At 42.8% G+C, this 14,376-nt stretch overlaps 1 protein-coding gene across 1 annotated transcript in view; it reads left to right on the plus strand.

The window, feature by feature from the left end:
- The first annotated feature begins 212 nt into the window (after positions 1 to 212).
- The window catches only part of NME7 (NME/NM23 family member 7), a 98,630-nt gene continuing 84,466 nt past the window's right edge, over positions 213 to 14,376 (plus strand). The window contains exon 1 of the mRNA XM_069867827.1: positions 213 to 268. Within this exon, the coding sequence (XP_069723928.1) occupies positions 266 to 268 (3 nt within the window). The 5' untranslated portion in view covers positions 213 to 265. The remainder of the gene's footprint in view (positions 269 to 14,376) is intronic.

Here is a 14,376-nt window from a genome sequence, read left to right on the forward strand (position 1 = left end):
CGCTCGCTGGGGGGGCGGGGGGGGCCGTGCAGCCTCTCGGCCAATCCTCTTCTGCGACGCCCTGGGTGGGCGGGGCTTCGGTTGCCAGGTCTCCGCTTAGCGCGGCGTCACATGAGGCACGCGGGGTGGCCGCTCAGCCTCTCGGCCAATCCCCTTCAGGGACGCGCTGGGTGGGCGGGGCTTCGGTTGCCGGGAAGCGGCTTCGCGCGGCGTCACGTGACGCTGGTGGCGGCCGGTTGAGGCGGGAGGCGCCGCCGCCACCGCCATGGTGAGCGCTGGGGACCGGGGCGGGGACCGGGGCTGCTCCGGTGGCGGCGGCAGCAGCAGCAGCTTCGCCGGCCGCTCTCGTGGTGGGCGTGAGCAGCTCTGCCGCCGAGGTGGGGCGGGAGGCTCAGCCCCGGGGCGCCGGGCTGCTGGGGCGGGCGCGGGCGGACCCCGCGCAGGGCTCCCCTCGGTACGGGAAGCGGTTACCGTCGCAAAAAGTGGAATATTTGTGGTTTGAGTTAAGGTAGAATTGGGTTCATCCAAGTAATTGTGGTTTTTGACAGACAGAATGTCCCTCTGAGAGCGTGTGGGTTTTTTTTTAATAGCAGTTTTTTTACAAATAATGTTTTTCCAGACACTGTTACGCTTCCCTTTCTTTTGGAGCTGATAACGCCGTGCGCTCGGTCTGATCCGTGCTGAGCAGCGGTGCTGCTGCAATCCCTCTGTCTGCACCTTCCCCTGGCTCCCAGGGCAGGCAGAGCTGGCCCCAAAGCTCCAAGCGAGCCACAGCTTTGACTGCTGTGGAGTTCATAATCACATCAGAATTAGACCTTAGAAAGTAATAGAATACGCCTAAGATTTCTGGGAGAATTCATCCATGTGCGTTTAAGTGGGAAATCTGTTCTGTCCCAGCTCTTGTCTCACTGCGTCTGATTGATGGAGATGGCTCCCTCATGTTGCCCAGGATCGGTAAAGGATGCTTGCTTTATAAAGCTCCAAAACGAGTTTTAGGGAGTTCATTTGCCAGAATTTTTGGCATCAATCTTTGAGCTCCTTTCAGGGCTCCCCTCACACATGGGTTTGTGCTGGCATGGGTTTCGCCCTCACCCTTCCCTTCTCTCTTTCCTAAGGGATCATGTGAGGTACAGTAAGGAGGGAATTGTAAACTGCTGTAAAGTCCCCTGGATGCCCACCTGGAAAGCTCCTGGCACTGCAAAGCCTCCCTGAACTAGGAATGGGATAGCTGGGAAACCTATGAGGGACCCGGTAGGAAGGCAGCTGGGAAATTTAAAGAAGGGAATAATGCGTTTCAGGTGTGGCACTTTTTATTCTTGATGGCATCTTATATTTAGTAAGGCAAGGAAGATGAGAGGATGTCGCTGTGGGAGCCCTCATGACTCACAAAATAATAGAGTCATTAAGGTTGGAAAAAGCCTCTAAGACCATCAAGTCCAACTGTCAGCGCAATACCACCATGACTGCTAAACCATGTCCTGAAGTGCCACATGAACACCTCCAGGGAAGGAGACTCCACCACTTCCTTAGCAGCCTGTTCTGAAAGGGATTTGCACTAATAAAATGACTGACTGAGGCTCTTTTGCCAAGGCTGATGTGGGAAAACCAGTGTTGCAAAGCTGATTAAACCCCAGCAACTTTATATTGAAGTTCGTACTCTCAAATAGATATTCAAGATACGTACAAGAGCCTGGCCGATGTGCCTGCAGGCATGCTTGGCTTTAAACACCCACCTCAAGCAGCTCAGGTTTGCCCCAGCTCCCCCAGCCTGTGTAGCAGCTCTATTTGCACACTGGTTTCAGAATGTAAATTGGTGTTTGCAGCTTAAGTGGGAATAGCACTGTTCATTTTCAAATACACGAGTTACGAGTCTTTTGTTTAATCCAGGTAAAATTACACTTTTCAGTTTCCATGTTGAATTTATTCATGCTGGCAGATGTCCTGCTTTCTGACTTCAAACAGATGCCACTTAGGTAAAATGTGTTCTTTGTTGTGGTTGACTGTCACTAGGAGTGTGATAATCCCCCTTTATTTCTGAGGTGACACCAAGTTAACTGATTCATTAAAGTAGTGTCAAATCTCACAGCAACCTGTAACAAGACTTATTATAGTGAATTTGTTAATTTGTTTTGAAGAGCCTTCAGTGACAGGACCTGCGTAATCTTCTGATATAATTCTATCACATGATGTTTTTTATAGTTCACTGAGATTTTTTCCTATTATACTCCTTGGTGCAAATGGTGCCAGTAATTATTTGTTCTGCCTGTGGTAGGTATAAAGATATTCCATTTTTGTCTTTTACATGCAGAAGAACTTGAAGATTGTCATTTCACCCTTTCCATTTTTCATATTCTTCTACACTAAAGAAATTTTATTCTTTTAGTATTTTCCTATTGATAACGTGTTTTTAAAGTTTAGATTTTTTCATTGTACAATTTTCTCTAAACGTGGTCTTTAATCTGTACATTGTCCACCAAGTGAGGTTTCACTGCTGCTGAACAGAGCAAAATACTTAAAATATTTGGGGTTTGTGTTTTAGATTTTTGCAGCATCAATTTTGCCATCCTTTTTGCCCCCAGCTGTACTTCATTGCACTCGCACTAACTGCATCCCACTGTAGCTTTCAGTTTTTGTTATTGTGTCTTTGTTGTCAGGCTAATTTTTCCCCATGTATTATGTTTCTTTGATCATCACTGTACTACTTTGTATCTATGTCTATAGAATTTCAGACCATTTCATAGCTACTCAAAACCATTTTGAGTTCACCTGCTGTTTACCAAACTGCTTGCAGTCTTTCCCAGTTTAATATCTGCCCAGATTCTGTAAGTGTTGTTTCTGTCTTGTTGTCAGTGAAATAAGGAAAACATGAAATAAAGCTAGATGCATGACAGATCATCGTGGAACGCCACTTGACTCCTAGTTTGTAAGAGAAGTGTTCCTTCTTCATGTACTAGTCATAACTGCTCTTTAATTTAGGCCGTAATTCCCTAGTCAGCTTCTCAGACTCTCAGGTGACTTAGATTAAAAGTCCAATCAAGGCCATTTATGTAACATCTGTGGCTTCTCCCTTGCTCACTGTGTCAGAAAATGATTTGTTCTAGACAAATTCACATTATCTGTTTTTATGACCTGATTGTGTTCTGAGATGCTTAACAACTGACTGCTTAATACCTTGCTCCATTTCCTTCCCAAACATTGCATGCAGTCAGGTGGACTGTCTCTCCTGCCCTTTTCTGTTTTGCTTGGACCTCTCTCTCTCAGGGATGCTAAAAAATTACAGTATTTGAAGGTATCCTGGGCTATTTTTCAAGGTTTGTTTGGCTGGTATCCTGGATATATCAGGAACCATTTTACATGTGATCTGAGCATGTCTAACTTCTTTAAACTGTTTTTCTCTTCTGCAGTTCTGTCCCTTTGTTAAAATCTATTATGTTACCCTGCCGGTTGTAGTCTGCTTATTTAGTTTTGTAAATGCTGAAGCGAGAAATAATATTTCTGTTTCCTCTGCATTCCCTGTTATGTAATGGACTAGTCTTTTGGTTTTCTCTGACCTTTGAAGAGTTACAGAATCCCACTTGTTTCTTTTGCACCTGGAAAGCAGCCAATTTTCCCACACTCATACCCTTCCTCCTGCCAGTTTCCAAAAATACAGTAAGAATAATTTGGTAGCCAGAAGATGGTGGAAAAATAGATATTTTGGGAATGTGTGCTGCCCAGTTAGGTATGGGCAAAGCATTCTGGGACAGAGATAAGTTATGTGAGTGTTGGACACCATGACTTTACACACCTAATCCAACTCAAACATTTTCAAAGCATCTTTTCTCAGGAATAATGAGTAAAAAAAAATAAAAGACTCCTTCCAATGGATTCAAATATTGATCTACAAGCCAGATTTTAGCCTCGGGAATCTAATTCTATTCTGAAAGTAATGAATGTTCTGCTAGATGTTTTGGCAGACCTTTAGTACTGTGTTGCTACAGTCAGTCGTATAGATTGCATTGGTTTTAATGTACATAATTACTCAAAAAAACCCTGTTAGAAGTCATGTCATGGCCACAGAAAGAAAAATGTCTTAACTTTGAGTTGGATTAATTTGGACCATATTTGTGTTTAACCCTGTGAAGGCAACACACTGGAAATAGTTATGTGTATTGTAAAACTGGGCATATAATTGTGGTGGAAGCTAAGGTAAGGGGAGAAATATTCTGATATATCCTGCAGCTATTTGTCTTCCTGTGACAGCGCTTTGGCTTAAAGGTCAGCTAATCATTGGAAAACAGTTTTTACTGTCATGAGATGACAGTATTTCAGATAAGCTCTAATGTGGGGACCTGTGGGGATTGTGCAGTCCAAGCCCCTGGCTAAAGCAGGCTCACCTAAAGCAGGGTGCGCAGGAATGCAGTCAGGCAGTTTTTAATATCTATAGAGAAGGAGTCTCTAGAGCCTCTCTGGGCAACCTATCCCAGTGCTCCATCATCCTCACAGCAAAGAAGTTTTTCTGCATGCTGAGGTGGAACTTCCCATATTCCAGTTTGTGCCCATTGCCCCATGTCCTGCTGCTGGGCACCACTGAAAAGAGTCTGGCCCCATCCTCTTGACAATTGCCCTTTAGGTACTTATAAGCATCGCTAAGATCTCTTCTCAGTCTTTTCTTCTCCAGGCTAAACAGACTCTGGTCTCTCAGCCATTCCTTGTAAGAGGGATGCTCCAGTCCTCTAATTATCTTCATGGTCCTCCACTGGACTCTCTCCAATAGTTCCTTGTCTCTCTTGAGGTGGGGAGTCCAGAAGTGGACACAGCACTCAAGGTGGGGCCTCACTAGGGCAGAGTAGTGGGAGATGATAACCTCCCTTGACCCATTCACACTCTTCTTAATGCACTCTAGGATACTATTGGCTTTCTTGGCCACAAGAGGACATTGCTGGCTCATGGTATTGTGGCTTGTTGTCCACCAGGACCCTCAGGTCCTTCTCCACGGAGCTGCTTTCTGGCAGGTCAACCCCTAACTTGTACTGGTGCGTGGGGTTATTCCTCCCTAGGAGCAGGACTCTGCACTTGCCTTTGTTGAACTTCATTAGGTTCTTCTCCACCCAACCCTCCAGCTTGCCAAGGTCTCACTGAATGAGAGCACAGCCTTCCAGTGTCTCACTTGGCTGCTGGAATACATTATTCTTCAATGGTGTCTTTCATGTAATAACGTGCAGAGACATATTGACCCATCATCTTAAAAACATTAGTTTCTTTTTATTGATGAGAATGGTGTTCCAGATGTAGAAATACAGCCTCTGCCAGAAAGCAGTGGCTTCTGTACACAAGCAGTGTGTCACACTGATGTAAAGCCTTGCACTCTCAGGGGCTGAACATAGGTGCTATTGATGATTTCCTTTCCCTCCACTATTTAAAAGAATTATTCTTAACCCTGCACATATCTGACAACTGCTCTCTACGTTACAAATGCTCTTCATTAACATAATAGACAAATACTATTTCTGTCTTGCCCATAAAGAAATCGAGGCACATAGAAGACATGTGACTTGTCTAATATGATGCAATCTGGCTTTGATTTTGTAGATGTAGAAGCGCATGATTAGTGGAATTTGAGTGTCCATCTATCTTAGTTCTTTTTGCAAAGTTGAGGGAAAACAGGTATGAAGTAGACTCTCCTGATGTAGGTTGCTAGAGCTTGCAGTCTTGTAATTTTGAACACCATCTTGAATATATCTGAAGATGAGCAGTTCAGCTTACTTCAACAGAAAAATTTACAACTGGTATGCTATATGTTTATTTTTGTTATTATTATCATCAGTTAATTGGTAAAACGCACAGCTGAGATAATATCAGTATGGAAATCCTCGGTTTAGACAGGGAAGAAAAATGGGTATATTTAAAAAATGCTTTGATTCATCAGTGAAAAATACTTATTTCGGGTTCTGGAAAAAGGAGTCTTAGGAAGAGAATCAACCAATCCTAGGACTTGACAACAGTGAGTTTTGGGTACCTCAAGGTCCAGCAATTCATGGTGTGATCACATTTTCAGCTGAAGACATTTCAGGGGCAGTACAGCTCATGGGGTAGCTGTGGAAGGTACTTTGGATTTACAGGAGTTTCATTTGGGAATGAGTAATCTTAACCATAATGAATGAGCTGGTAAAATAGGATAACTTTGGTAAGAAGCCATCACTCGGAGCTAATCATCTAGACAGACAAAACTCTTCCCTGCTGACAGACTTTTCTGAACAAGTGCATGTTTATAAAATAACTTCTAGTAGCTTTCAAATTATATACTTCTGGTTTCAGAACAGTTGCTCTTAAAAAAAGAAAGGCATTTTTAACTCTTTCAGGAAAAGAAATCTCCCCAAAAAGACATTTTCCTAATGCTTGAGAAGATCTGCATCTTTAGTCTTAAAATAAGACTCAGTCTCACTAAAGTGCCAGATGGTGATTACATTGGGGTTTTTCAGGATGACCCTCTCAGTTTTGAGCTTGCATAACAGAAACAACCACAAAGACAAGTTTCCTTGCTTAATGCCTAGCTGTCATTTGCAGCATTTCATCAGGGGGGAATCTAAAGCACAAGGGGGAGGAGGGGAAGAGCAAACTGCTGTCGGATAGCCTTTAAATGCTAATTGCATGGTGAGTCTTCCCATGAGCCTGTAAATATGATTTCTTCTTGGTGTTACCTAATACTGCTAATTTACTTCTTGGGCAGATAGGCTATGTATGTTGCTGATGAAATAGCAGGACCCTTGGCCCTCTGTCAGCCTAATAAAAACTTTTCTGTGAGATGTATCTAATTGAGCAGAGGAAAATTTTGTTCCAGGAACTCATTGTGGGTTTGGTGCTGCCATCTTTCTGACATTCATGACACCCTCAGCAAGTTTGTGGATGACGCTAAACTGGGAGGAAGTGTCAATCTGTTGGAGGGCAAGAGAGGCTCTGCAAAGGGATCTGGACAGGCTGGATCAGTGGGTTGAGGCCAATGGGATGAGGTTTAACAAGGCCAAATGCCAGGTCCTGCACTTGAGACTCAACAACCCTGTGCAGCGCTACAGGCTTGGGGAAGAGTGGCTGGAAAGCTGCCTGGCAGGGAAAGATCTGGGGTTGTTGGTCGACAGCAGCTGAATATGAGCCAGCAGTGGCCCAGGTGGCCAAGAAAGCCAATGGCATTTTGGCTTGTATCAGAAACAGCGTGGCCAGCAGGTCCAGGGAGGTTATTCTCCCCCTGTACTCGGCACTGGTGAGGCCACGCCTTGAGTGCTGTGTTCAGTTCTGGGCCCTTCACTACTATAAGAAAGACATTGAGGTCCTGGATCGTGTCCAGAGAAGAGCAACAAAGCTGGTGAGGGGGCTGGAGAACAAGCATTATGAGGAGCAGCTCAGGGAACCGGGGTTGTTTAGCCTGGAGAAGAGGAGGCTGAGGGGAGACCTTATTGTTCTCTACAACTACCTAAAAGGAGGTTGTAGAGAAGTGGATGTTGCTCTCTTCTCCCAAGTGATAGCTGATAGAACAAGAGGAAATGGTGTCAAGCTGTGTCAGGGGAAGTTTAGGTTGGACATTAGGAAAAATGTTTCTTCACGGAACAGGCTCTCAAGCACTGGCAGAGGCTGCTCAGGGAGGTGGTGGAGTCACCATCCCTGAAGGTATTTGTTTAAAAGGCATGTAATGTAGATGGGGTGCTTGGGGATATGATTTAGTAGTAGGCAGGTACAGTTCGAGTTGATGATCTTTAAGGTCTTTTCCAACCTAATGTTTCTATGATTACATGCTATATAAAATGCCACCTTACATATATAAAGTTGACAGAGTCAGAATCGTGGAATAAATTACCTCCTACTCTAGCCAAGTCTTGACTATGGCTTGCAGAAATTGCTCTCTCTAAAATGCATTGATGGCTCTTCTGACTGATGTGGCTTAATTAGTTGACAATATGAGAGGCAAAGTTATCCAGCGTTCTCCTGGACAAACTGGCTGCTCATGTTTTGAATGGATATGCTGTTTGATGGGTAAAAAAGTGGCTGGATGATTGGGCACAAAGAGGGGTGGTGAATGGAGTTAAATCCAGTTGGCAGCCTGTCACCAGTGGTGTTCCCCAGGGCTCAGTGCTGGGGTCAGTTCTGTTTGATATCTTTATTGATGATAAGGGGAACAAGTGCTCCCTCAGTAAGTTTGCAGACGACACCCAGTTGTGCAGGAATGCTCATCTGCTTGAGGAAAGGAAGGCCCTGCAGAGGCATCTGGAGAGGCTACATCAATAGGCTGAGGCCAGTTGTATGAAGTTCAGCAAGGCCAGGTGCTGGGTCCTGCACTTGAGTCACAACAGCCCTGTGCAGCACTACAGGCTTAGGGAAGAGTGACTGGAAAGCTGCCTGGCAGAGAAGGACCTGGAGGTGCTGGCTGACACCCAGCTGAACATGAGCCAGCAGTGGCCCAGGTGGCCAAGAAGGCCAGCAGCATCCTGGCTTGGATCAGAAATGGTGTAGCCAGCAGGAGTAGGGAAGTGATCGTGCCTCTGTACTCAGCACTGATGTGGCTGCACCTTGAATCCTCTGTTCACTACCTGAAAGACATTGAGGTGCTGGAACATGTGCAAAGCAGAAAAGATATCCCGCGACTAAGCATGGCTTTTAAAATAAAGGAAGATTTTTGAGGACATTCTGATGATGCTCAGCAACAATTTAGTAAGAGGAATAGGATAAGAGATAAATACTAATTACCTAATGATAAATTTCATGTTAATGTCCTTTTATCACCCAGAATTATCTTTCAGGATCCTTCAGATTATAGGTGCAGTTCTTAATAACTTTGACACATCTGTTCTAATTGTATGTTGGTTTTTTATTTATATTGTCAGAAACTGAAGAAATTAAGGAATTATTCAGTGAATCATTGCCAGTAGTAAAGAGAAATTACATCATTTCCTTTCAGTTTGCAATATAAAATTATAGAATTGTATGAGAAAGCCAGTGATTATTTAGAAAATCATTCCAGGTAGATATGATGTGGATAAAATTTACACTTAAGAATGTTTTGCCAGAGCTCATAATTTTTTGCAATCGTATGTGGACCCGTGTTAATCTTTGAAACCGATAGGTCTATGTAGCCTCTGGATGGACCTTTGAGCAAGAATCCACACTGGTAGTAACAATCACAGAATCATCATTTAGATTGGAAGGGACTTCCTGGGGTTCTTCAGTCTGACTGCCTGACCAAAACAGGTCTAATTTGGTCATGGTGGTTCAGGCCATGACCAGGTGAGTCCCGAACATCTCCAGAGATGGAGATTGCATGCCTTCTCTGGGCAGCCTGCTCCAGGGCTTGACCACCGTCTCAGTAAATACTTTTTCCTAATACATAACTGGAAAACCTCATGTTTCAGCATGTGTCCTTTGTGGGTTTTGCTGTCTCTGTGTGCATTTGAGAAGATGCTGGCTCCATCTTCTTTGTGTCTTCCAGTCAGGTAGTTCTACAGAGCAGTAAGGTCACCCTTAGGCTTCTCTTCTCAAAGCTGAGCAGGCATTGTTCTCCCAGCCTCATCTCATGTGTTGGCTTCTCCAGCTTCTGACAGTCTTTCTTTTTCTGTTCAATAGTGTCTGTTTCATTTAACCCAGAGGATTAATGAGCCTCTGAAAAGTGTTTTTGGCTGTATGGTTGATCATTTTAATGTCAATTTCTAAACAATATATGGTGATCCAGTACATCCAGGTGGGATACTCTGTTAATCGTTAACTGGCTGGTGAGAAACAGTGGTAGTAGGGAACACCTGTTGCTGTGAGCTGTGAGTCTGAAGAGGGCTTTTTCCATCAACATTGACCTTTAACTATAATTGCTGGTTATTCCTGGTAGCCACAAAGGTGCTTTTTCCTGGAAGTAGGTGCTGTGCTTGGCCTAGGCCTACGCTTGTGTCCTTACACAGATGGAAACCAGAGGCACTGGCGCGTAAGTAGCGCACCAGGGTCACTCAGTAGTGTTTTGTGGGTGAAACCTAGTAGTTCTCTCCCAGCCAACAAAGTGGAAGGAAAAAACAATGAAGTATCTTTTTGTATAGCTGGGCTTTGGAATACAGTGCCACAGCTTATGAGTAAGAATGAGAGTGTGACAAGTATTTGCATGTGTAATGAGAATAGCCCCAGATCAGGTGAGCACACACTAAAGGTAGAAATTCTTGGTTTCCTCACACTAGTGCCTACAGGGAAATAAGTTTCCACTATGAGATAAACTTCTGTGAGGTAGCCCTTGCAAGTTGTCCTGGAGCAAGCAGTTCTGACATTCATTTAAAACAATATGGCATTGGCATTTTTGGAGGCTGAGTATGGAAGAATGCCACATACTTGTGTGGTAGCAGTTTTCCCAGGTAAAAGGACTTTATCGCCCAGGCTGTGGTGATTTATGCTTTATAATTTAATAATTTCTCCCTCTTCTTACAAGGTTACTCTTTATGAGGCATAGTGCATTAGGAATAGATAACAAACAGAGCCAGGTTCTTCCTGATCATTCCAGAGAATTCTTGAGGTTTAAATAAGGTGCCCCACCTCTCCTTGAGCACTAGGTGGTGCTCCTGTATTTGCAAAGAGGCGTCTCTCACGAGAGATGTGTTCTGGAGAGCCTGTTTCATAGTCTTTGCATGTATTCTTCAATACTTTAACTACCTTAATTACTTAAAAAAAATCACACTTGTTCTGCAGAATATCCTAATGAGATTGGAAAGAGAGATACATATAAGAGAGGTCTACAGAGGAAGGGGGGAAATCTGGATGTGCATACTTGAGGCTGTGTAAAAGTTCTTCCATGTGAACACATGCAGGTTTAAGGATGCTCCTTCACTAAACTTAGCATCCCTCCTAATTTTATCCCTTCTATACATCATTTCTCTCACTGTGGTATCTAGGAGCAGGACTGTATTACGCTGTATGTTTTCTAGTCACACACTAGCAGTGCTGTCCTTGCCCTGTCTGATGTTCTCGGTTAGGCTGCACTCTTGGGCTCCAAGTCTGAACATCCCCAGATCACTGGGGAGAGGAACTGTGGTCAGCATCCAGTCCCTGCAGCTATTGACATTCTGGACTAGCAGTGGTTCCTGATGGCAACTGCAGAGGCAGTGGGCTGGGCCACATTAGCAGCCTTTTCTAGCTTCTTCCACAGGTGTCTGGTTCCTGTGCTGCAGTGAAAGTTCTGCAGAAGCAGGAAATAAGGAGCAGGTAACTTGATCCTTTGGCAAAAGCAAGGGGGATTTATAATGTCTAAATAGTATGGATTTTTTTTTTAATCTATTGAGTCTTGCTATACTTGCATGAAAGGAATGATGATTGTTATTCCTATGTTACAAATGGTTAATGTGAGAGATACAGCCACCTTTTCTTAAAAAGTGCTGAACATCAAATGCACTAGTGCCAGGGGCACCTGTGAAGGTGGAACTTGGCAACTTCACAAAAACTGTGTATGGGATTAGAATCTCTTAGTCACTGTCTGCATCCTTCAGAGGCCTTCACATCTCTGGAGAATAATGTAGTCTTATCATAACTCTGATGACAAAAGTATTATGCTCTGGGAGAACTGTTGTAGAACAGTTGTGCATAAGATGAAGCTGTAGATGTCCTTTAGGACTGGCAGAGTTTAAGAACACGATCATATTTACCCACTTTGCTTCCTCAAAACCACAGAAGTTTTCACTTTTTGACAATTTTGCTAATGGAAAGTTGCTGAACCTGAACAGCCTTTATCATGGGAACTTCTGTTCACGTGTAACTTGTCACTAGTCTGACTTCAGAATAAAATATAAGTGAGCACGACATCTGTACTAGATGAAATTTGGATAGTTCAGCTACCTGAGAATTAATATTTGACAGAATCTGAGAAAAAATAGTATTTTAATGTCAACATTTGGTGAAACAGTACTCAGACAAAATGCTTGCTTTTAGTGCCTACGGTGGTAAAAAAAGTCTGCTTCGTTGGATTGTAAATCGCTACTCAACAGTTATAAGCTCTGATTGTTCGAAGTAGATGGAGCATTTGTGGTCTCTAGAGTGTTCACGCAAGCTCCTGGGTGCTGGCTGAAGGACCCTCGCTTCCTTAGCTGGGATTCCAAGGCAACCAAATGGTTCTTGTCAAAAACGCTTTTCAGAAGATTATAATGAGCTGAGATAATCTGAAGATGCTGTTGGCATTATGCTACTTTGAAGTGTTGTTGACAGCCTTGGTTCAGGGTTTGTAGGTGTTTCCTTCCAAACCTCTATTTCCAACTGCTCATAACTTTCTGAAATTTTAACCACTGTGCTTGAAAGTTTCCAGACAGATTCCAATGGAAGTTGAAAATTTAATAGAAGAACTTGAAGAAGAATGTGTGGGGAAAAAAATTGCAAATATTTTGGAATGTTAATTAAGAAAATATATAAGTTCAGTATTCCTCTGAAGAACTTTTGTTCTGAAAAGGTTGGAAATCAAAAGCTGAAATTTTACCAGAGGAATGGTCGCTATAAAAGAAGACTGCCTTTGAGTATGGCCATCAGCTTTATTGTTGGGCCAAGTTTCAAGCCTTCCAAAACTGTTTTTCCTGTATGTACAATGTAGGTTGGGTCTTGTAATGGGATGTGCACAGGTAGCTCAATGTATGTGTAGCACTGTTGCCCTTTCTGGGCTCATTTGCAGACAATGACTTCTGTGTTCAGAGACCCAGCATTCAACAGTTGACTATGGCAGGTTAGCTCTGCCACTACTGATTGATTATATGCAAAGCACCTAAACTTCATGCTCAAGTGTAATTATGTGAGATGTCTTGTGTTACAGATGTTCTTCTGAGTCAGGCAACAGCTCTGCTCGCATTAACATCACTGTCAGACTGGGGAGAGTGGAGGCAGACAAGTACATGCTGAACACTACTGACTACTCTTAGAGAATTTACCTGTGATCATGTAATTAAGAGTACAATAGTATAACTAATGATCTGTAGCTTTATCAGGTGCATCTTGTAACATGCATTAAGTGGTGACATATTCCCCTAAAGACAAGGTTTAACTGGTCTTCTAAAGCTATATCTGTCTTCACTAGCCAGTAAATAGAGAAATTGTGTTCCATATTTTGTAAAGTAACACTAATCCTGTAACTAAGCACTTAACTATAACATGTCATTGCAAAAGATGTGAGTTAATGGTTGCGGATTTGAATTCTTAATTCTCTTATATGAGAGACTGGAAGGAAAAAGAAAAGCTAACACTAATCATGCCTACACACTTCATAGGAAGCTTGCAGAATTTATATAATCTAGTAGTAAAAGAAGATTTCTTGCTTAGTAAATTGACAGAACAGCCAGATGATTTTGCTGATGTGAAGTGGGATTGCAGATTCCTAAATCTGAGAAGCAAATTTGGGGGCTTCAGTCTTTTAGAGCTGTGTTCATCATGACCCCTGAGCATATGGGCATGATTTATGGAACTGAGATTGCCATCCATGAGGAAGACTAACTTGGTTAGTGCTACAGAGACCGAACTATCCCGTGTTACTTGGCAACAGATGGTCCAGGCAGCAATAGCCACAGGAACATATATAGCTCAAAAGGCATCTGAGAAGCCTAGGAACCAGGAACACTGGGAGTCAGAGAGCTGTGGATCCAAAAGAAGTAGCACCTATTTGCAGCCGGGTGAATATTGTACATGTAAAAATACAAGTGTCTGATTCAACAGATTTCCAAAGACAATTAAGAATTTTAATAATTTAACCAATACTTAATTGGTTTGAAATAATCTAGAATTTGTGAAATTTCCAGTAGGCAGTATTTGGTTTCTACAAAGGGAGGATAAAACGAGCCATGATAACAAAATTCATCAGTGAGCTTCTGAATATGTGGTTTTGATTGAAAATCATCTGTAGTTAGGACATTATTGTGGACATTGCAGTTGGCAGATGTTTCTTCATTTGAAAAGTGATGTTTTGAATTTTTAATCTGTTTTTTTTTTCCTTTTTGACTGAAGAGAAGCCTGTTGAGGAAGTGATGGGAGGTCCAGCAGCAGCAAGGGGGCTGCAAAATTTGAGTTCTAGAAATTATCCCAGCCCAAGTGTCAGAAACATGAATAGGAGGTAAACAAGTTTTAAAAGACAGACCTAATTGAGTGCTCTATCTACACAGTGTTATGGATTTAAGTTTTTCCTGGAAAATATCCTGTATTACAGGAACTGTGAAGGTAGAAGATATGAAGATGTGTTGAGTAATACAATAAGTGTGCACTGCTGAGGATTCATTTTGGGATTTAAGGTGCATTGCTGTGCTGAAACTGAGAACATTTTCTGCCACTCAGACTGTTATCTGTTAAATACCACCAGTACGTCTGAAGTCTCTTGTTTCTGTCTTGCAAAATTGTCGATAACATTTAATGGCTTAGCTACTT

Source organism: Phaenicophaeus curvirostris, chromosome 1 (genome assembly GCF_032191515.1).
Source record: "Phaenicophaeus curvirostris isolate KB17595 chromosome 1, BPBGC_Pcur_1.0, whole genome shotgun sequence".
Lineage (NCBI taxonomy): Eukaryota > Metazoa > Chordata > Aves > Cuculiformes > Cuculidae > Phaenicophaeus > Phaenicophaeus curvirostris.